Genomic DNA, 21,325 nt, shown 5'->3' on the forward strand with positions numbered 1-21,325 from the left:
ATAATTAGAAAATAAAAAAAAAAAGAAAGAGGAGGAAGAAGAAGAAAAAAATAAATAAATAACAAGAAAAACTATTTATCTTGTTTATCTTTCGTGAAAACTTTAATTATTAAACCGACTGTCATTTAATAAAAGACAATTGATGAATTTTTACATAAAAGGAAACTAGTTATTCATTAACATATAATAAAAGAAAATAAGTTCGAGAGATCATGAGAGTTTGCCAACAATAACAAATTAGATCAAACAACAAATTAAATTTGTTATTTAAAAGAAACATGTAATATGTAAGTACGTATAGATAAATGGTAATGATCTAATTAATATGTTTCAAATATAATAACTATATGATTCATATATAGAAAAAATTATTTTTCCGCCTCATTAATACTTCATATCGAACATCATATTAAATAAAAAAGAGTTTTATATAAGATAAAATCTCATTGTATACTTGTGTATGTATATTGCTAAGTGTTCTTAAGGTGTACACGAACTATATTATCATTAATTTTTTATACAATTTTAATCATATAATTTTTCTCATATAAGCATCAATTATTTCTCGTTCTTCTTTTCTTTTCTTTTTTTAATAATCCTTCGAAAAATTTCTTTTATAAATCGGTCGATAACGAGCTCGTAAATATAACAAATTGTAAAGATATTACTAATCACAATGACACGTGTAAATTCAAAGGATCATGATCATATCGAATCTAAGTTTTCATTCATTTCAAGATACTTCAACATAACTTATTATTATTAATCGTAAATAATTTTTTGAGAAATATTATAAGATTATATGAGACCACTCGATAGTTAAAACTATAGGAATAGGATAATTGTAAAAATGCTTATAAATATTTAAAAAAAAATATTATAAATATCTACAGACTAAAAAATCATGATTATTTCCATGATCTGTACAATCTTCGAATGATCATGTCTGCATATATAAAACCATAGGAAAAAAAAAGAAAAGAAAAAAAAAAGAAAGAAAGAAGAAAAGAAAGAAAAAGAATTTGATTAGATAAATAGATCAAATAAAGTCAGGCATTTACTCGATATAGAAAAATTTTTCGCGAGGTATGAGAAAATTTATCGCGAGGTATGAGAAAAAAGTGTGAGCGCGATGATTAATGCGTGCGATGCTTATTTTTAACGGAAGAAAATAGTGAAGGAGAGACGGTAACGAACGAAGCTCTTAAACTCGTGAGTTGTAAAGTCGGAGTAGTATTAAGAGTAGGGGGTTCTCGCATATAAGCCAGAATATGAAGGGGAACCGTCTTTAGTATATCGTAAAGCAGCCAACTAGATACTCACCTGGTCCATTTCCGATCACCACTTTTCATATAATTGTCCTTTCTAAAATTCCAATTCGTTTTATTTTTATACTTTTTCTTTCTTTTTTTTTCTTCCCCCCCATTGAAACCTATTCTACCCTTTCGAGTTTTCATTATCGCGAATGAAAAAAAAATGTCTTGATCGATCAAAACCAGTTATAACGCGAACGTATTTTTTTTTTTTTCTAAATTAAGATTCACTTGCGAGTTTTAGTTATCATCAAGAAAAAGTGTATATAAGAAAGAAAAAAGACAAGAGAGAGAGAGAGAGAGAGAAATTTGTAGTTTTGATAGTTTGGAAATCTTCGATTAGATCAAGGGTACCAAGTTATCGAAATGATTCGTTTGAAGAACGTGATAAATGTCATCGTACTGCTAACCTTTGTGTTTCATGGATCGATCATCTGTCAGGATTTCAAATCGGATGATCCAGGACTGAACGAGCCAGATTTTGTTACTCGTAAGATTTATACATACTCTAACATTGTACATTGACGGATTTAACCTTTAATTAAGACCTTGTAGTTCTTTTTTTTGTTTGGATCCCATTAAAATCAAATCTATCATTTAAATGATGACACGAGAAATACATTGACTATATACTGGCAAGTATAAAAATAAAAATTATGTATCGATAAAGCACCAAATTATTTATTAAATTAAATTTATTATATTATATAAAATTATGATATTATAAATTTTATATCATATAATATTATATTGTAATAAAAATTGTTTTATATTGTCGTATGAGGGTTCTGGTTTTTATATATAGGGCCCGAACCGACAATCTTTACAACCTGTGCATAAATTTGCCATTGTATATGGTTAAAACAAAATATATGTATATATTTAGCAATTTTTTTTTTTTTGTAGATCTTACGTTCAATCATTTTTGTAATAGATCATTTTTCCCTAGAGAATATTATGGGTCTTAGGTAATAGTAACTTCGGAAGGAATCGGTGAAAGTTTGTTTGTTTCAGCATCCTCGTAGAGTCTCACACGTTTCTACAACGTACGATAGATAGTCTCGATTGAAACTAGGAAGAGAGAAGGCTTTATTTCCTTACGTGGGATATAATCGTACGGCGTGCGATCTCGTAATCAAATCTTATTACGTTTCATGAATGACCGTTCATATTGAAATGTTAATTCGTTAAAGATTTTATTCAACGTTACGAATTAATTTCATTATACACAATAATTATCACATAATAATTAACCATTACGTTTTTCTTTTCTCTTTCTTTTTTCTTCATTACTTAATATATATATATATATAAAAATTGGGATATAACATAACAAGTATTGAATTTATTTACACGAACAAAAAGTTTCTTATGATAATATCAAATTTTTATACATATATATACATGTGTCTGTGTGTGTGTGTTTTAATTTTAATTATTTTTATTTAATTATATTTTTAAATTATAATTAATATTTTTGTATAACAATCGATTTTTATTTCATAATATAAAAATCATTGATTAAAAATGAACGGGATATTGTATTTGAGGAGATTGTATCTGATAAATCAAATTCGATAAAAATGATCGATCGATCGATAGAAGGTTTAATGAATTAATATAATTATGTAGGTCAAGCTCGATTCTAGGTCGTTTCTCGAGGTTTATCGATCGGGAAAGAACGAATTGAGGATTTCGGTTGGTTGATCGTAACGTGGGTCGAATTACATCGGACGCATTGTTACTCGTCGATATAATGTGGCATAATGGAACATGGCGTAACGACTCTCGATGGCGTGGCTATGGTTATGTCAGAGATTACGTAATATTCTATGCGGAGGATCGTCGATCGCTCGGAGAAAGTACCGAGCCTGCTCATAAACTCAACTCGTTACAACGTAAGAGTATTTGTTACTTGCAAAAGCGTAGACACCTTTCTTCAAACTTTGCTGATCGAAAAACAAAATTCATCTTAGATCGTAGATAGATTTTTGCAATTATCTTTTATTGATTTATTTATAATTTCAAAAAAAAAAAAAAATCGACCAAACTCCGATTACAGTTTCTTGTTTTTCAATTTTTTTCTCAGTGATCTATAATACACGTATAAATGAATCGTGAATCGGTTTTGTTATCGACATCTCGAACGAATTTCAACGATGATCGATCTAATTGTTCGTATGAAAGAAAAAAGAAAGAAAGGAAAAAAGAAAAAAAGAAAAAGAATTACCGAATTCGAACGTGCGAACGAGACACAGTACCAAGTGAAAGTGATAATGCAATCATCGTCGTGGCAATGACGCATCTGTAATTATGGATTCCAATGGATCACGTAATACTACGTAATAACGAAAATATACATAAATGGGTAAAAAAAAGGGATAATGCAACTGATACATGTATATACGTGTCATTGTTGATAGACGCGAAAACGTGAATCGTATGTCGATCATAGTTTGTATTAAATACTTTCTATCTTTTTAATTTATTTCCATGAGTTTAATCTTTTATCGTTTCTGTTTCTTTTTATTTTTTCTTCTTTTTTTTTTTCTTTTTCGTTTTCTTTTCGCTCGATCAAATTGATCGATGCAAACCTTGCAAGATCGAGAAAAAGAAATATAAAAAAAAAAAAAAAATAGAGAGAGAGTGAGAGTGAGAGTGAGATACTCGTGAGTGTCAAGACATTAGCTCGACCCGATCGATCTTATCGATCAACGTCGTAAATCGCACAGTATAAATTCGAGACGAACTCGAGACGAGGAAAAAAAAATGATTGGCATATTGGCAATACCTTGAATATGACCTTGGATTGATCGTCGGTGAAACTATACACGTAAATACGTGAGAGGAAATTGAAATTGGATAAGAAGAGTATCGAGAAGAGTATCGATGGACTTCGACCATGGGCGGGAAAATTCGAATTGTTTCATCGATTTAAATTTTATAAAAAAGAAAAAAAGAAAGACAAGTAGAAAGAGAAGAAAGGATCGAAATAGTTTCAAACCGATCGTACGTTTAGAATTACATCTTTTCTACGAAGAAATGAAGAATCACGTAGTCGTAATATATCATAGTAAGTTTGTCCAAGTCCTTTGAGAAGCTATTATATACGCGAGGGTCTTCGAAGAAAGTGAGAGTGTGATTGCGTAAGGACAGAGGGAAAAAGGCAAAGGTCCTGAATTACTTGCGTGACAAGCTTACAATTTCTTTTCTTTTTCGTCCCTCTCTCCCTTCTCTCCTTTCTTCTATCTATCTGCGATCGTTCAGTAACCTGATTTCCAGTACATTTAATTTCTGCCCGAACGTATGATCTATGAAAAGAAAAAAAAAGAAAAGAGAGAGAGAAAAAGAAAATATTACTCTTATTTTTATTTACATACGTTGATTTAACAAATTCACAAAGTTCGATTACGGTCGAATAATTATTAAAAAAAAAAAAAAATGAATAATAATAAAAAGTAAATTTTGTTCTTTGCAGCGGAATACATATTACCATGTTCACGAAAGGATCCCAAATTTGAGGTATGCGTGACGAAAACGTTGAACCATCTGAAGCCTTATTTGGTGAAAGGTGAGGTGGTATAAAAAGGTTTACTTAACGCCACTCCTAAGAAACTTCGATATTCATGAAACTCTGTTTTTTCTTTCTTCTTTTTAACGTAACCTTACAATCGAAAGTACCATGAATTTACGTTGCAATCCCTGCGCGAAAGGATTAATAAGTTGCTATTAATGGCGACAGTATATTAAAATAGACATTTATATAATACTGGATAATCTCTTTTTCTATTATAGTAATTAATGATACACCCGGACATATTAAAAGATGAACAATAATACGTCGTTTTATTTCATATTAAATATTACGTAAACGCGCAACTTCCTTAGAATTTTCCTTAATCTTTCCAAAGATGATGAAATTCAGTATTAATATGTCATAATCTATCAATCATCATCGGTCAACAAGACAGTGCTTCCATAAGAGCAAAAAAAAAAAAAAAAAGAAAAAAGAAAAAGAAATAAAAAGTTGATATTTAATTTTAAAAGCACTCATGCAAAACCCAAACGGAATATTACAGAATTATCATCGATCGTTAACTTTCTTGTTTCATTTCTCTCTTTCTCTCTCTTTCTTTATTTTCTCTTTTTTTTTCTCTCCAAATACCCAGGAATTCCGGAGTTGGATTTGCCACCGATCGAGCCATTAACGATACCAGAATTGGGTATGGAAAATGGGCAAGGTGCAGTTAGAGTTAGTGCACTTTTTTCAAACATCACAGTCCTAGGTGCTGGCAATTATAATATGACGAAAGTCCGAGTGGATTTGAACACTTTGAGGATCGATCTTCATCTAACTATTCCTAAGGTCGAGTTACAGGGTCGTTACGAGGTAGCTGGGAACGTTCTTTTGTTTCCCATTAAGAGTCATGGTGATTTTTGGGCACTTTTCGGTAAGGAAAAGAAAAAAAAAATGCATACGAAAAATGAGAAAATTTCATCTTCCAATTCCTACCCGATTCCACCCTACAACCATTTTCCACCGAAAACATTTCAATAATAATAATAATGATGATAATGATAATAATAATTATAATGATCGTATTATATCGATTTATTAGGTGACGTAGCGGCAATAGCACGTGCACAAGGAGCCATAGAAATTCGAGATGGTATACGTTACATGGGACTTACCAGATTACTGATAGATTTTAGTCTTGGCCGTGCAAGATTTCGTATAATCGACGAATTAAATGGCGACAACGTGATTGGCCAAGCGATGAATCAGTTTCTCAATCAAAATGCGAAAGAGATAATTGAAGAAATGAGACCGGCTGCGAGCAGTAGCATTGCCAAACACTTCCTATCATTCCTTAATACGGCCTTTAGGAAGATACCACTCAAAGTTTGGCTACGTGACGTATAGTTTATGATAATTGAATATTTCAATATTATTATAACAAAGGAGATTAAAAGAAAGAGAAGGAAGGAAAGAAAAAGAATTAAAAAATTAAAAATAAAAAAATCGAAAGGCTTACTAATATCGAATAATTATTTTTATTATTTTTATGAATAACGTGCGTGTGAGATAATACCAGTACGTTCTTCTTTAAATATTACATTCAAAAAAGAACTTAAAGTTTCCAAATTAATTGGCATTTCTTTCTCTTTTCTTTCTTTATTTAATGATTTTATATGTATATATTATAAACTCGCATGCGTTCTTTTCAAGGATACGACATGTGCAGGATGATTCTATTCGATATTGAAAAAATAATACTAAATTTATTAACGAACGAACTTTCGTGTGTTTCGAAAGCTGTTCGTTATCAAAAAATAAAAATTAAAAAAAGAAAAAAGAAAAAAGAAAAAAACAGACTATACAAAACAGACTAAAACAAATATATATATATATGCTTTATTTTTTTTTTTTTTTAAATCGGATAGCATCGTAGAATAATGTTTTATATAAAATCATATGGATCTCTAATACGCATACGTGTACATATACATACGTAACGTTCAATCGTTTCGTCGATTCATATTCGATCTAAACATCAAAAATTTTATCGATCTCACGTTTCCACAAATTTGTCGTCCAACTTGTACATAGTTTTTCATAGAAGGCAGTAAAAAAAAAAAAAACCAACCATAAAATCCAAAGTAAAAAAAAAAAAAAACTTGAATAACTTTCATGTATTAATCTTAAGATATTTTTTTTTTTTGTTTAACTTACTTGTGATAGCATTTACATTATCTATATATACATATACATTTATTATATTATTAAAAAGGAAACTTTGTACATAGAAATAAATCTGAATAAATAAAGTCGATGAAAAGCAACGATCGTACAAATGAAATATTTAAATGAAATAAATAACAATGGAAGAAAAATAGATATATATAAATGAAGTTTCGAAATTCTATCCGTAAATACTGTTTACTCATCGTCCTATGTTTACTCGAAATAATAGGATATTGACTCTCTCTCTCTCTCTCTCTCTCTCTTTCTCTTTCTCTCTCTTACTCTCTTTCTTATAATTTGTAACTATCACTTTCCAATATAGTCAAATATATGAGATAATAATATTAATTCGTTAAAGAAATTACAGTAATCAGACAAATAAACAAATAAGTAGAGTAATACTTATCTAAACTATTTTCTTCTTATCCATTATAAAGATATCAATTCATGCAAACACAGAAAATATGATATAGAAGAGATAGAGGAGAAGATAGAAAAAGAGAGAGAGAGAAAGAGAGAGAAGACGAGAAAGAGGGGATGAAAAAGAGAATGATCTTCAGAGCTTTCTAGAAGAGTATGAAAATGTTTGAAGAGTCAGTCGTAAGAAGTAAGTCATAGAAAAAGCTTGTGACACGGTTTAGAATTGGCCGAATTGGAATGCTCCAATGTGTTTCGAAGTAATAACGTTGGTCGATAATAAATTAGAGAAGAACGTGGTAGAACATATCTAACGACCTCCGACCTGCTGTCTCGACTCTCTCAACCTTAAAAGCAACGAGAAGCTTTCAAAGCGAGAACGTTCGTGTCTTCTCGTAAATCTCACGAACGACCGAACCGATTCTGAAGAGAGAGAGAGAGAGAGAGAGAGAGAGAGAAAGAGAGAGAGAGAGAGAGAGAGAGAGAGAGAGAGAACGGATTATTTACTACAAGTGACAAGTTCATCAGAACTTAGCGAGGACGCGTCTTTAATACTCGAACATCAAACGAATAGATCAGTTAATTCAAAACTGTTAAGTGTTGATAGAAATTGTTTGTTGATTCGATAATTAAATTCTATCCGTCATGGTGGGTCAGTTCACCAAGAGACAATGGCTAACTCTCATAGTGATCAGTATCGCGGATTTTGCTAATGCCATCTGCGTCTCTCTTCAGGCACCCTTCTATCCTCAAGAGGTAAAATAATGATAGTTAGATCGTAAAATTTCTCGTTTCTCTTCCTCTTATTTTATATTTTTTTTTTTGCTTCGTTTTTTCTTTCCTTTTTTGTCTTTTCTATTTTTTTTTTTTTTTTGTTGACAGGGATTGATCGTTCAATCGCGAATTTTAGTTTGATCGTAATCGTAATTGTTGCTGTAACGTGTAATACTTATTTCGAAGTATTTCTTTCTTCATTTTTTCTATCATTTTACTTAATTAATTAATTAATTTATTTATTTATTTTTGTTTGTTTTATATTTTCCTTTTAATGTTCTGAACGTTATCGTTGTAATACAAAAGAATTTAGCTTTCACGTTGTTTACGAAGTAAAGAGCATGCCTTTTAAATAGTTGATAATACTTTTTTTCTCGATAAACGTGGTTAGTTGTGGAAGTTATTGTCTTGTTAGGAGAAGAAATGATTTCGATGATCAGGATGTTTTCGAAAGTAGTTCAAACAAAAAATAAAGAAAAGTGTGGACAATAGTGTCGAGAATATGTCTTTCTCATTGTCCTTTTAAAAGTTCAAGGGTTAACGTACGAACGAGATATCGTAAAGATAAGTTAGAAAATTTCACGGCTTTTCTTTCTTCTACGATAAAAACCACGATGTTCGTCGAGAAATTTTTTAATTAATTTTCCAAGTTGCTTTTTCCTGTTCTTCCTTTTTTTGCAAGTGAAAAAAAGATAAGAAAGAAACGAAAACAAAAAAAAAAAAGAAAAATAAAAGAGAAAAAAAAAGGAAAAGAAAAACGAGCACATATTAATTATCTTTTCTTTATTTTCTTTAATTACGTCTCTTTAATCGAGGAATAGCGAAATTAGTCTCGACAAATTGTTATCTCATGAAAAAGAAAAAACGAAACAAAACGAAACAAAATAAAACAAAAAATTCAACGAGATCTCGAGTTTCTAATTAAATATCTCTCATAATTAGTGTAATTATTGTCTCATCGACGAGTATCGTAAGTTGATATAACATAAAGTTTATCGAATAGTATCTTTTTCGAATGTATAAAAAAAAAAAAAAAAGAAAAAGAAAAAATATATATATATAAAAAAAAAGAAAAAAGATTTTATCTCAGTTTTCGCTGACTAAACGATCGGATCGAATTATAAACTAATGAGGAAAGAAACGACGAATCGATTCGATAAAAATTCTACAGGAATTTTTTCAAACTTTTTGAGAGAGGACAAAAAAGAAAAGTAAATAAAAGGAAAAAAAAGGAAGAAGAAGAAAAATAGAGAAATTATTTCTGCGTCGAAGTTCTGCGAGAATTTGATGATGTATTACATATATATATATATAAGTAAGAACGTACATTATACGTACAAAGTTTATCATATTTTATCTTATCGAGCCGTTTAATTGCAATCCAAGGAGAGATAATAAACTGCGTAGCTGGTCAAATCCTCATAAATGTAGAACAATTTTGGTATTAATATAACATAATTATTAATTTCGACAGGCTGAGAAAAAGGGTGCCTCGCCAACTGAGTATGGATTGGTCTTTGGAGTTTTCGAGCTGGTGGTTTTCATCATCAGTCCTATTTATGGAAAACACGTGAGTTTTCAATCGTAACACCTGATATTAATTAAAAGTAATAGAAGAAAAGAAAGGGAAAAAAAAGGAAAAGAAAAGTACACATTAAATCCTAATATAATTAAATAACTCGATCATAAGCTAACTATCGACGTAACACTTAGATTTAAATGATTAGTCATGTTTAGGCTCTTGCGTTTCTCTTTCTCAATCAACGAAGATTGACGAAACTCCATTCGTTTTATTAATACCAACTGAGATATAATTAGAATGAAAAAAGGAAAGTTAAAATAATTACGTTTTAGTTACGATCGTATTCTCTCGAAACGATAACGAACTCCATAATAAGAGATAAATGTGCTCTCGAAAGAAATACCAATGTGAAAAATTTCTTATAAATTTTCAGGCGTACTTACTCGATTATGCGAGGATAAAGTACTAACGACCTTTGTTCTTAATTAATCAAAATGTCTCAGATCTTTTCTGTTTGCAGTTAAACTGGATCGGTCCGAAGTTGTTATTCAATGGCGGTATCTTGACGACAGGAACTTGTGCTATCTTTTTCGGTCTGCTGGATAAGGTCGACGGTCACTATCCATTTATAATCCTCTCCTTCTTGATTAGGATTGTCGAGGCACTTGGAAACGCCGCCTTTCTAACTGCCAGTTTTGCGATTATCGCTAAAGAATTTCCGAATAATGTTGCGACGACATTTGCTAGCTTGGAAACGTTCTTTGGTTTGGGACTTATCGTTGGTCCTACAGTTGGTGGTGCTCTTTATCAGGTATATATATTATATATATATACATATACACGCGTAACGAAAACATCAAATTTATTATTTATAAACGATTGATAAAAAAAAAAAAAAAAATAAAAAATAAAAAAATAAAAGAAGAAACAATACATCTGTAAAAGACATGAAACAAACATTATTGTCTCTGTTAGGTCGGTGGATACACAACACCATTTGCTGTCCTAGGTTCGGCACTCTTTTTATCAGCTGTCATGACAGCATTCATTTTACCAATGCATAATAATCGTGAACAGGACGCACAAAACACTGGAGGTACTCGAAAATCTCTAATATTTCTAACTGTATCCATGATATGAGAATTCCGAATGACACGAAAATTTTTTCAGGTGTTTCGAAGGTTCTAAGGATTCCAGGAGTTTTAGTAGCAACCTCGTCGATAATTGCAACTAGTATGAGTATAGGATTCTTACAGGCAACATTGGAACCACATTTACGTCAATTTAATTTGAGCCATGTAGTTTTGGGCTTGATGTTTGTCATCAATGGTGGCACTTATGCTCTTACTGCTCCAATCTGGGGTTGGTTTTGTGACAAATATTCACATCCAAAAGTAAAACTCTTTAAAATTCGATTGACGATCGATCTAATAAAACGTGAAAACTTAATCGATTTTTGTTTTTTTCTTCTACAGGTGGTAACAGCAATAGGATGTATTCTCGTTGCTATTGCATTCTCTTTGGTAGGACCTGCACCCTTCATACCATATCCTACATTGATTTGGATGACGGTTTGTGGACTCGTTATCCATGGTTTAGGAATGTCTGCTCAATTGGTTGCTAGTTTCACGGATGCTCTAAGAACATGCATGTAAATGTCATTTTCTATTTATTACCTTTAATTATTTTTATGATCAATTCATTTTGCGCCTGAAGAGAGGCAATACTTTATACTTGCACGATAACTACGATCACAAGTGCCATCTATCAATAGAAAGATGCAACGTGAATAGAATAACTAAGCCAACGGATAAAGTTGTCAACTGCAATTATCGATCTTTAGGTGCTATGTTTAATATAATTACAAAAAACATAATTGATTCATAATATTTTTCTTTTTAGATCTTATGGATTTCCAAATAATCTTGAAACTTATGGTTTAATCAGTGGTCTCTGGACAAGTACCTTTGCGTTGGGAGCCTTTATTGGTCCCAGTGTAGCTGGTATTCTTTTAGATAACATTGGATTTAGAAATGCCTCGATGTTTATTGTTATTCTTCACTTAATGATCGTAAGTTTAATTATACTCAATATAATTTTAATAATAGAACTATCAAATCCATCAAAATCACTGATTACAAATTTCTTCTTCTACAATGATTGAAATAAATAACAATAGATATAAAATTAAATTAATTAAAAATAATAACAAATAATGATGGATATAGTAAAGACTAACTAGCTATATAGTTCTAATATTAAAAAAGAAAAAATGAAAGAAAGAATCCTTGACAGTGAGTAAATTATTATTTTCAAAAATCTCTACTATCAAAAACGAAACAATTTCTTTTAGGCTATATTCGCTGCAGTGTTTCTTAGCAATTGTTCGAAAGGGCCAAAACCTTACACGGAAATTGGTGTAGCTGATGACGTAAGAGTACCTTTGACAGACAGTGGTCGATCAAAAAGTGGTAGCTATCGTATTGCTCGTGGTCAAAGCGTACCGATAGACAGGCCGAATGGCATGAACTCGTTGATAGCTTGCAACAGTTATTCGAACAGAGCTGGTGCTTGGTCTAGAGCATCTTACAGCGGACGATATTCTCACAGTTATGGCTCGATCGAAAACAAACGATATCTTGAATTGACCACGTGATGACATTTCCAAAAAAAAAGAAGAAAAAAAAAGAAACGAAAAATTCCATGAAAAGATAAAGAAGAAGGTCCTCAATGAGAAATTCGATTAAGTTCGTGATAAGTTCATATTGAATCGCATTAACGAAGAAAATGACTCTCTTGTCTTAACATTTTTTATCATGCTTTCTTTTTTTTTTTGTTTCTTTTTTGTTTTTGGTTTTTATTTCTTTTGTTATTAGAACGAGCGAGCGAGCGAGCGATGTAACTTTTTACGAATCATGTCCTTTCTTTTTTTTTTTTTTTTTATATTCCTTTTACCATTGCCTGTTTGTAAAATAGGTAGATACGTTGTGTTCGGATTTAGAAAGAATGATGACGAAATATGTTGTGGTTTTGTTTTACGTGTTCATTGCATATTGTTTTTTATTATCGTTTTCTCTTATGTTTTTTTATAATTATTATATACGAGGGCAATTTGTAAAATACGCGACTTCAATCTTTTCTTGATTATTTCTTTTTTTTTCTTTTTTAAATATTATTTTTTAAATATTGTAAATTTCATTCTTAAAGTGAACAAAAAATCGCAGATTTTTCAAGTTGCCCCAGTGTCATCTTTAACTAATTGAACTATTCACAGAATGTCTTTTTTTTGTTTTATTTTTATTTTTTTTTAAATTTTTTTTTTAATATATATATTTAGGAGAAATTCGTGCATCACGGAAGAGGCTTTTCTATTTTACTTTTTGACCGAAACGTTTGAACGATCTAATTTTGATAAGTGAAATCCTTTAACGTGGATTATTACACAAAAATGCATTATCGAAAAGTGACGCTCGAAAAGGCAAGATGACGAAGCACGAAATACATTTCTAATTTGCACTCATTACCGTGAGTTGAAATAGTCAACAATATATATCTATGACTTTCACATGTGTTCTCTAATTAGTAAGTAAATATTTTAGTCACAGTATAGTATACGTATAGTTTCGTAAGTTACTCGATTAACTTTGCGATAACGTGATTGAAAAAAAAAAAAGGAAAAAAAAAAATGAACAAAAACGTTATCGAATCTATTTAAATCTAATTGTACATAGTATCATTTATTGTATCAACATTTGTTATGGTAGTATCATTAAATATCAATACTTATATATACTTATTATTGACGAATTTAACATGGTTTTTTTTTCGGAAATTTTTCTTAAAAATAAAATCGAAAAAAAAAGAAGAAAAAGATGTTTCCAATCATGTTAAATTTTTGTAATCTTTTTTTCTACCTTATCCTATCATCCCTTCTTACTCCTCCTGCTCAACAACAACCGATTCACCATAGAAAACTCACTTTTCTTCAACCTACCATATATTTACTCACTTAACACATACCAAATTCATCAACTTCGACCGTGTGTTTCCAACGTTTCATTTTGAATTCCGAAACGACAACGACGACGTGCCCACGCACGCGTTTCTATGTTGTATCCAAGGGAACAATGCAAAGAGCTAAGAGAGAAGGAGAGGAGAGGAGAGAGAGAAAGAGAGACTTTCTTATGGTTGTAACAGTATCTCAGGTACGTATCGATGATTCACTACCTGTTCATGTTCCGGAAAGGGAAAGGCAAGATCAAACTGATTGAGCATCACTATCATCCTTTTTTTTTTTCTTAATTTTTGTTCAAATAATTTGTCGTTAGGATCTCTCAATTACTTATACAAATATTCATTATAAAGCAAATTCAAAAAAGATATGATTGATTCTCAATATTATAGTAATTAAAATTAAATCATACATCTTATAGTCGTTTATAAAAAAAAATATTCTATTACTTTTATCATGAAATATCTTTCAAAATAACATCCAAACGAGATTAATCTCATAATGCATATTATCAAAACCTATGTTGCGATTATACAATATACTGTTTCTTATACTATTTATTTTATATTGAAAGATATATATATTTTTTTTATTAAACATATCGTTCATATGCATTGTTCTACGTTAGGTTTTGTTACTCTAAGAAACATACTTCGTTGATTTGCATTATATTATATTTGTTCTTTTTATTTTTTCTTTATTTTAAGAAGCACTATTTGCTCATGTGCATCGGCCCATCCGGAAATCGTTCTCTTCCCTCGCGCGAACGTGTTAATCCTCTAACGGAGTTACTTTTTGCGTTGTTCAAGCAACAGGTGACTCGTCTTCATGATTATCCGGAAGTCGAGTCTCCCTCTACGATCTCGAGCAAATTCGAGACTCGTTCGAGGATGATTCGAGTTTACCTACGTTGGTGGCCTCGTGACATGTTTGAGATTGGGACAGAATTTTTTTTCTTTTTTGTTATCTTTTTTTCTTCTATTTTTAATTGAAGAGACGAGTGTAAAAACGACGTAGAAGAACGAAAGGAAAAAAAGAAGAAGAAATTATTAACGCACATGGCGATCACTGATGTGCATCCACAAGTATCGGACCCTTCCCTTTCTTAACAATAACATTTAAAAATAAAACTTCACATGCTTAAATTTTAAATTGTAATGTTGGAACTTAACGTGTAATTATTTTAACTTTTACTATAGTTAATGTCTGTTATTCAGACAATTGCTTGTTATTTAAAATATCTTATAAAAGAAAAAAAAATAATAATAACTTCTACGAATAATAAAGAAGAAAAAAAGAAACAGAAAAAGAAATTAATAGAACAAAAATTATAACGTAAATCTGTGGAATAGATTCATCCGATAGATACTTATCGTCTCTAAGTAAAGTTCATATCAATAACTAATAATCGTGCACTCCACTTTCCCTCCTTATCCTTTTCCTAAAGACATTCAAAGATAAAACCAAATACATTAGTGCCTATCTAACATATAATTATTTCTATTAGTGGTTTAATGCATATCATTCGAGAATATAAACAACCGAGTCATTAGATATCACTTCAAATGCCTACATCAAAAAAAAATCATTTTTCTCTTCGAGGTCAACGCGCAGCCATTTCTTCGAGATAATAATAATAACAATAATAATAATACTAATAATAAAAAAAAAAGGAATCAATTTTAAAGATAAAAATTAAAACACGATCGCAGCAACGGTATCGTAGATTCGTAGCGCGCAAAAATTATCCGCCATCGAGAGAAATAATAAAAGAGCGAAAGGGAAACGAAGGAAGAAAAGAAAAATCAAAAAAGAAAAAAAAGAAAGAAAGAGAGAAAGAAAGAAAGAAAGAGAGAAACCAAAAATTAATAACAACGGAAAGGAGTATGCTCCATCTTTAATTCTTTTCGAACGAGAACAAAAAAAAAAACAAAAAGAAAAAGAGAAACAAGAAAAAAAGAGGAACAAGAAAAAAGGAAAAGAGAACATAATCCTCGAAGAAGAAGAAGAAGAAGAAGAAGAAGAAGAAGAAAAGATAATAAGAAGGATTCGGGCGAGGTGCTGCCACCTGTGCAGCAGACTAAACTCTCGTCGTCTCGCAGGTGAAAAATAAAAGAGAAAGAGAGAGGTACGAGAGAAGGAGAAAAAAGGAGAGGATAGAAGAGAGAACGAGAGAAGTATATAGACGAAGGAAAAGAACAGGTCTCTTCGAAGAGGGTTGCCAGTTATATTCCTCCCACCTTTTGTCCTGCTCGAGGCAAAAGCAGCTAAGAAGAGCTGCCAATGCAACGTTGAGGGAAGGAAGGAAAGAGAGAAAGAGGGAAAGGAGGGTCGAGGGAGGTGGGACGCTTTGTGGCGAAGAGACGCGCAGGCGCGCAGGCCCGCGGGGTCCTTTGCCCCAGTCGTACGGTCAGCTAGTCGGGAGAGACCCAACGTTCGCTTCGATTCGTTAAGGAAAAGGCCGCGGAATCGTCCTCCTCATCGGCCGGTGCCGTGTGAGAAGAGACATTTCTCTTTCTCTTTCTCTTTCTCTCTTTCTCTTTCTTTCTGTCTGTCTGTCTGTCTGTCTGTCTGTCTGTCTGTTTGTCTCTTTTTCTTTCTCTGTTTTTCTTTCTCTCTTTTTCTTTCTCTCTTTTTCTTTTTTGTTTCTCTCTTTCTTTCTCTCTTTCTTTCTTTCTTTTTTCTTTTTTTTTTTCTTTCTTTCTCTCTCTCTCTGTTTCTCAACAGACACATGGTCTTGATCTTCCTTTATAATAGTTCGTTTTTACCTTCTCTAAAATTAAACATCCTTTCGTCGTATCATTCATTTCTTTAATAAACCTTGTTGAAATCATCGAACGTTTAACGTAAGCGTTGAAAATACGCGCGAGTGTTATAGCGAATGATAGATAATCGTTAAGAAGGATCGATACGATACAAGATCCTTATCGTCTCGTGCAAGAGGATCAGAAATTGTGCTTGTCAGTGTATACAGTGCCATGGGGATCTAGGAACAAACGCTAAGGGTGAGTTTCTTTTTAATGCATCTTTTTTTTTTCTTTTTTTTTTTTTTTTTTTTATTATTATCGATACCGGTTTCTAAGCAAGCGATATCCATTTAGAGAAATATTTAGTTATGATTTTGTGATTTGTTGATACGTTGGCTAAGATTTCTTACGAGGGAATGGTTAACTGTATTTTTTTTTTTCTTTTCTTTTTTGGAAATCATTCGTTATAGAAATAAATTTAATGGAGAACGTGGGTGACAGACGGTAAACGTTTTCGAAGGATGCAACCGATACTGCAGACTTGCATTCTTATAATAAATTGCATCGCATCGAAAGTTAGTCTTTTATCAACTTTTTCTAATTCAATTCTCTCCACGAACGTCGAATATTTTAATAATAATTAAAAGAGATAAAAAAAGGGAGAAGTGAACAAATTTAGTAACTAATATAAATGTTAAATTTCATTTAGAAAAATAATCGTTTTAACGATCTTGTGTAATATAGGTATGTATATAGTTTGAAGTACGAATTTACTCGTAATATTAAGTTATTTCTTGCATTTCACAATGCATCGTTTTTCTCGTCTTATTTATGCATATAAAATACGTTTAAACCTTACATCTGTTTCGAATAGGACAATGTTGTTTATATCGCTTTGAGCTAAGACCTCTTTTATTTGGATTGTATCGTTTTCTAAAATTTGTTTTTTTTTCTTTTTTAAGTTGAAATAGAAATAAATACATGATCAATTTTATCCAATTCCATTTTTTTTTCTTCTTTTTATAGAATGCTTCTTTATTGTTAATCATCTTGTATTATATCATCTTGTTATAATCTATGATCTATCACAAATTGTGGCTTCGTTATTTCCTTTCATATCTTTTTTTTCTGTTTTTAATCCAACACTCTTGATCTATATTTTTTGCGATTGTTTTATTTTCGTAATTCCAAAAATAAAACTTTAATTATGTATTATGTATTTCAATTATCTATTACGAAAGCGTGACCTTTCTGCACGATAGAGTAGAAGTTATCGCTATCTGTTCAAACTTAATAATTCATTTTTTCAATATATTTTTCATAAACACATTTCGTACGGATACTTTTTACACCATAAACTGTAATTTTAAACAAACGATTCAATACCAAATCTCTATTGTTTAGACTGTATCTATCTAACATCTATCTAATTAATTCTCCGTGAATAATTTACTAATTTTTTACCAATCGTTACAACTATTTTTTTTCTGAATGTTTTTTGATTTTTTAATTAAACGTGAAGATCAAAGAATTCTTATTATACATATATATTTTTAAGAGTTGATAAGATGTCTTTGAAGTGTGAACTCGTTAGAATATCTCTCATTGATTATAATCGACTTCATAGATATTAATTAGTAAAAGAGAAGCATATAAAATAGCAATAAAATTTTGAAGACGTACGGAGTTGTTCAAGAGAATTTCTCCACATTTTATGACTAGGTTTGGTCAACGTCTCACACTCAGGAAATTTATCCCGTGTTGGTAATTTGACCAGTAACACGTTTCTTTCTACAAAGATTTCTCCTTTCCTATACATTTAAAAATTTTCGAAGGTTGTTCTTTTGAATCTATGTTTCTTTAGAATTGAACCTAAGCACGTAGAGTATTTTGTTTGGCCCTGAAAACTCTCGAAGGCTAATCACCTAATACCGAAGAACTCACGTTCTTGAAATTCTTTGAAAATGTTTCACAGATAAAAATATTTAGTATACACAGCAATAATCATTAGTATTTTTGTTGCAACGTAACATTATATAAATACTATTATATATAATAAATTAAAAATTATATATAATAATTATGTTGTAAGTGTTTGCGATAAATAATGCAAACGTCACACGTTATTATGCACTTTTTGTTTATAATAAATATCGAACATTTAAAGTAACTCATAGCGCCATTAACTCCAGATGAAGATACTAAGTTATGATTGCCAATAACAATAAACGAGTTAATTAATTTATTTCTAATTTTTTTCTCGTACGATCATTCTTTTTTTTTTGTTCCTTCTTTCATTAATTTTTATTCTTTTTTTTTTAAACAATAATATAACAATAAAAGAACGGGATATTCTGGTAAGAGCACTGACCGGTGATTTGAATGCTCGACTGAAAACTCTACTTAGCTGATTCATAAATAGTGCAATTACTTGCTGTGTAATCAACGTACACTCGCGTTAAATTACAAAGTGATACAATCTTACGTTTTTTCTATCGTTAACGAGTCTCGAGAATAAGATTATAAGATCGAGAAAAATCGATGATATCTTTCGAATGAATTTCCGTCGTGGGTGCTTTCGTCTAACACTACTACCATATGGAAGAAGTAACGTTGCGCAACGAATATATGAAGTCTTAATTCTAATCCTATGCCAACGTTTTTATTCCACAATTTTCTTTCTTTCTTTCTTTCTTTTTTTCTTTCTTTTTCTACTTTTTTTTTTTTTAATTCTAATCAGCACATTAGAATACTTCGTTTCAGTCATTTAGCTTATTATCAAATTTAATTCTATCTTTTCCCTTTTTTTTTTAACATTTAATAAAGGAAGCAGATATTTTTACAATTTCCTTCTTTTTCCTTTTTAAAATAAAATTCTGAAATAATTATTTCCTTTTTTTAATAGTGCATTATAACGATACAATATTTAATCGTTTCAAAGAGAATGCATTGATGATTTATTTAGATTCTTGAATGATTAATAAAATTGTGTTCACGTTTGTATTATCGACGTTAATACGTAAATATGATATTTGAATAGTTTCGTAAGATTTTTTATGGAAAAAGAAAAATTTGTTAGGTGTAATAAAATACAAGAAAGATAGTAGATGTAATGGACGTATATGATCGGTTAGAATATTTGAAATTGTGATTCCATGCGTGTCCGGGAAGGAAGGCCAAAAGGGAACGGACGTAGCTTCTTAGAGTTTGAATCCTCTTGGGGTAAAAGTAAGCAGAGAAAACGTCTCTACGTAGTAGAAACATGCATGTATGTGGGTGAGTGAATTCATGGTAGAATTTTAAACGCCTTTTAAGTACCCACAGACTTAAGTCTCAACGGCAAGCTCGTACATCTTTTTATATATTTTTCAAAGAGAGAATAACATCGACATGTAAATCACGTCGTCGCATTTATTAACGTATAGCAATGTCCCCCTTTTATGTGTGGTTTTTAGACATAAAAATGTAAAAGTAAAAAATAAATAAATAAAAAGAAAGGAACGTGTAAAAGGAACTTAGGTCTAAATCGATCCTTTCGTCGTTTCTCTGAATCAAAAATAAATTAAAAATATCTGAAGACGAAAAATGAACTAATTAATAAATAAGATGATAAATAAGATGAGCATGAAACAAATAAAAAGATTAACGAAGAGAAGTGAAATGATTAATAAAAATTAATTCAGTCTTTTGAAAATGTTTCAACTTCTCTCTAAGAGGATGAAACTCGACGCAAAATCGTGATTCGTTCTGATCGAATGAGATATCACTCTTTCTCTCTCATATTCTCGAGGCAAGCCAATCGTTTTCATGCGCTTTTACATTTGAGGTCTTGCGGATAGGAATCGAAATAAGAGTGTATTAGTAGTACTTGACACGAACGCTTAGAGATTGTCGTGTAAAAGCTTGCAACGGGCCACGTTGGCTCCTCGTTTGCATGTGTATTCGTCTGTATTCGTCCAGTCACTTATATATATATATATAAGTGTGTGTGTGTGTGTACCACCGCCGTTGTGAAATGCAGTCGAACCGGCTATAGATGCATGCACGCATCGTGGGGCCCAAGAACTTTGTGGGCCCCCATTGCCACGAGACACGTAACTTGTAAACAATCTTTAAAGATCAAGAAAATAAATATAAGCTATTCGAGAGATCGTGATTATTATCATTTTTAATTGGACTTCTTTTTTTTCTTTCCCCTTTTTTCTTTTTTTTTTTATTCTCTTAATCAAAATCGAAGATTTCGAAATGACTTGGAACAGGTTGTTCTCGCAAACAACAAAACGTCGATTAATCGATTGAATTTTCGAGACTTTTTGACAACAAATCTTTCGACTTCTCGTTAAACTTTCACCATTTAAAATTCGTCTGGCACACCTGACCGAGTCATCGTCGAGTTACCTCGTTGCCTTCAAGGGACCGGATCGAGAAGGAGGCCTCGCTAAATACCTTATTACTTTTGAATTAACATATCGGTACCAACATAACAGGACTTTTTCCTTGCTCACGGCCACGAGCTTGTCAGCACTCTCTTCCGTGCGGATATCGACTTCAAGAGAAAAAGAGAGAGAGAGAGAGAGAGAGAGACTCTTATTTGGGTCATTCGTCGTGCCTTTCTCTCGTATTTCGTCGATATTTCTTTGAACGATATTTCTCTAAGAAAAATTGTTCGGTGAACGTGTGCTCGATGATAAAAAAAAGGAAGAAAACAAAGAGAAAAAAAAAGCAAAAAAGATTATAATAAATAAAAAAATTTCGACCTATACTGATCTCATCTTCTAGATCATTCATATTCGT

At 31.1% G+C, this 21,325-nt stretch overlaps 3 protein-coding genes across 5 annotated transcripts in view; all 3 read left to right on the forward strand.

Moving 5' to 3' along the window:
* The first annotated feature begins 1,280 nt into the window (after positions 1-1,280).
* LOC127069077 (uncharacterized) lies at positions 1,281-7,157 on the forward strand. Of its 2 annotated transcripts, none has more exons than XM_051005760.1 (4): positions 1,281-1,803; positions 4,792-4,884; positions 5,483-5,764; positions 5,933-7,157. In XM_051005760.1, exons 1-4 carry the CDS (start codon positions 1,680-1,682, stop codon positions 6,235-6,237), a joined length of 804 nt encoding a protein of 267 aa, XP_050861717.1. In that variant the 5' UTR covers positions 1,281-1,679; the 3' UTR covers positions 6,238-7,157. The 2 variants fall into 2 exon arrangements, with proteins under 2 accessions (XP_050861717.1, XP_050861716.1); XM_051005759.1 differs by lacking the exon at positions 1,281-1,803 and adding an exon at positions 3,897-4,386.
* A 494-nt stretch (positions 7,158-7,651) lies between these two features.
* Positions 7,652-13,564, forward strand: LOC127069076 (MFS-type transporter SLC18B1-like). Its single transcript, XM_051005758.1, has 8 exons — positions 7,652-8,232; positions 9,725-9,820; positions 10,293-10,583; positions 10,748-10,868; positions 10,943-11,166; positions 11,248-11,423; positions 11,675-11,843; positions 12,126-13,564. The coding sequence occupies exons 1-8, from the start codon at positions 8,122-8,124 to the stop codon at positions 12,426-12,428; spliced, it is 1,491 nt and encodes a 496-aa protein (XP_050861715.1). The 5' UTR covers positions 7,652-8,121; the 3' UTR covers positions 12,429-13,564.
* A 2,564-nt stretch (positions 13,565-16,128) lies between these two features.
* LOC127069074 (microtubule-associated protein futsch-like) overlaps positions 16,129-21,325 on the forward strand; it is a 41,239-nt gene continuing 36,042 nt past the window's right edge. Inside the window, exon 1 of one of the 2 annotated variants that reach the window (XM_051005754.1) lies at positions 16,129-16,789. The gene's annotated coding sequence lies outside the window, so the exon portion shown is untranslated. The remainder of the gene's footprint in view (positions 16,790-21,325) is intronic. The other variant, XM_051005756.1, reaches the window with a different exon arrangement.

This window comes from Vespula vulgaris, chromosome 14, assembly GCF_905475345.1.
Source record: "Vespula vulgaris chromosome 14, iyVesVulg1.1, whole genome shotgun sequence".
NCBI lineage: Eukaryota > Metazoa > Arthropoda > Insecta > Hymenoptera > Vespidae > Vespula > Vespula vulgaris.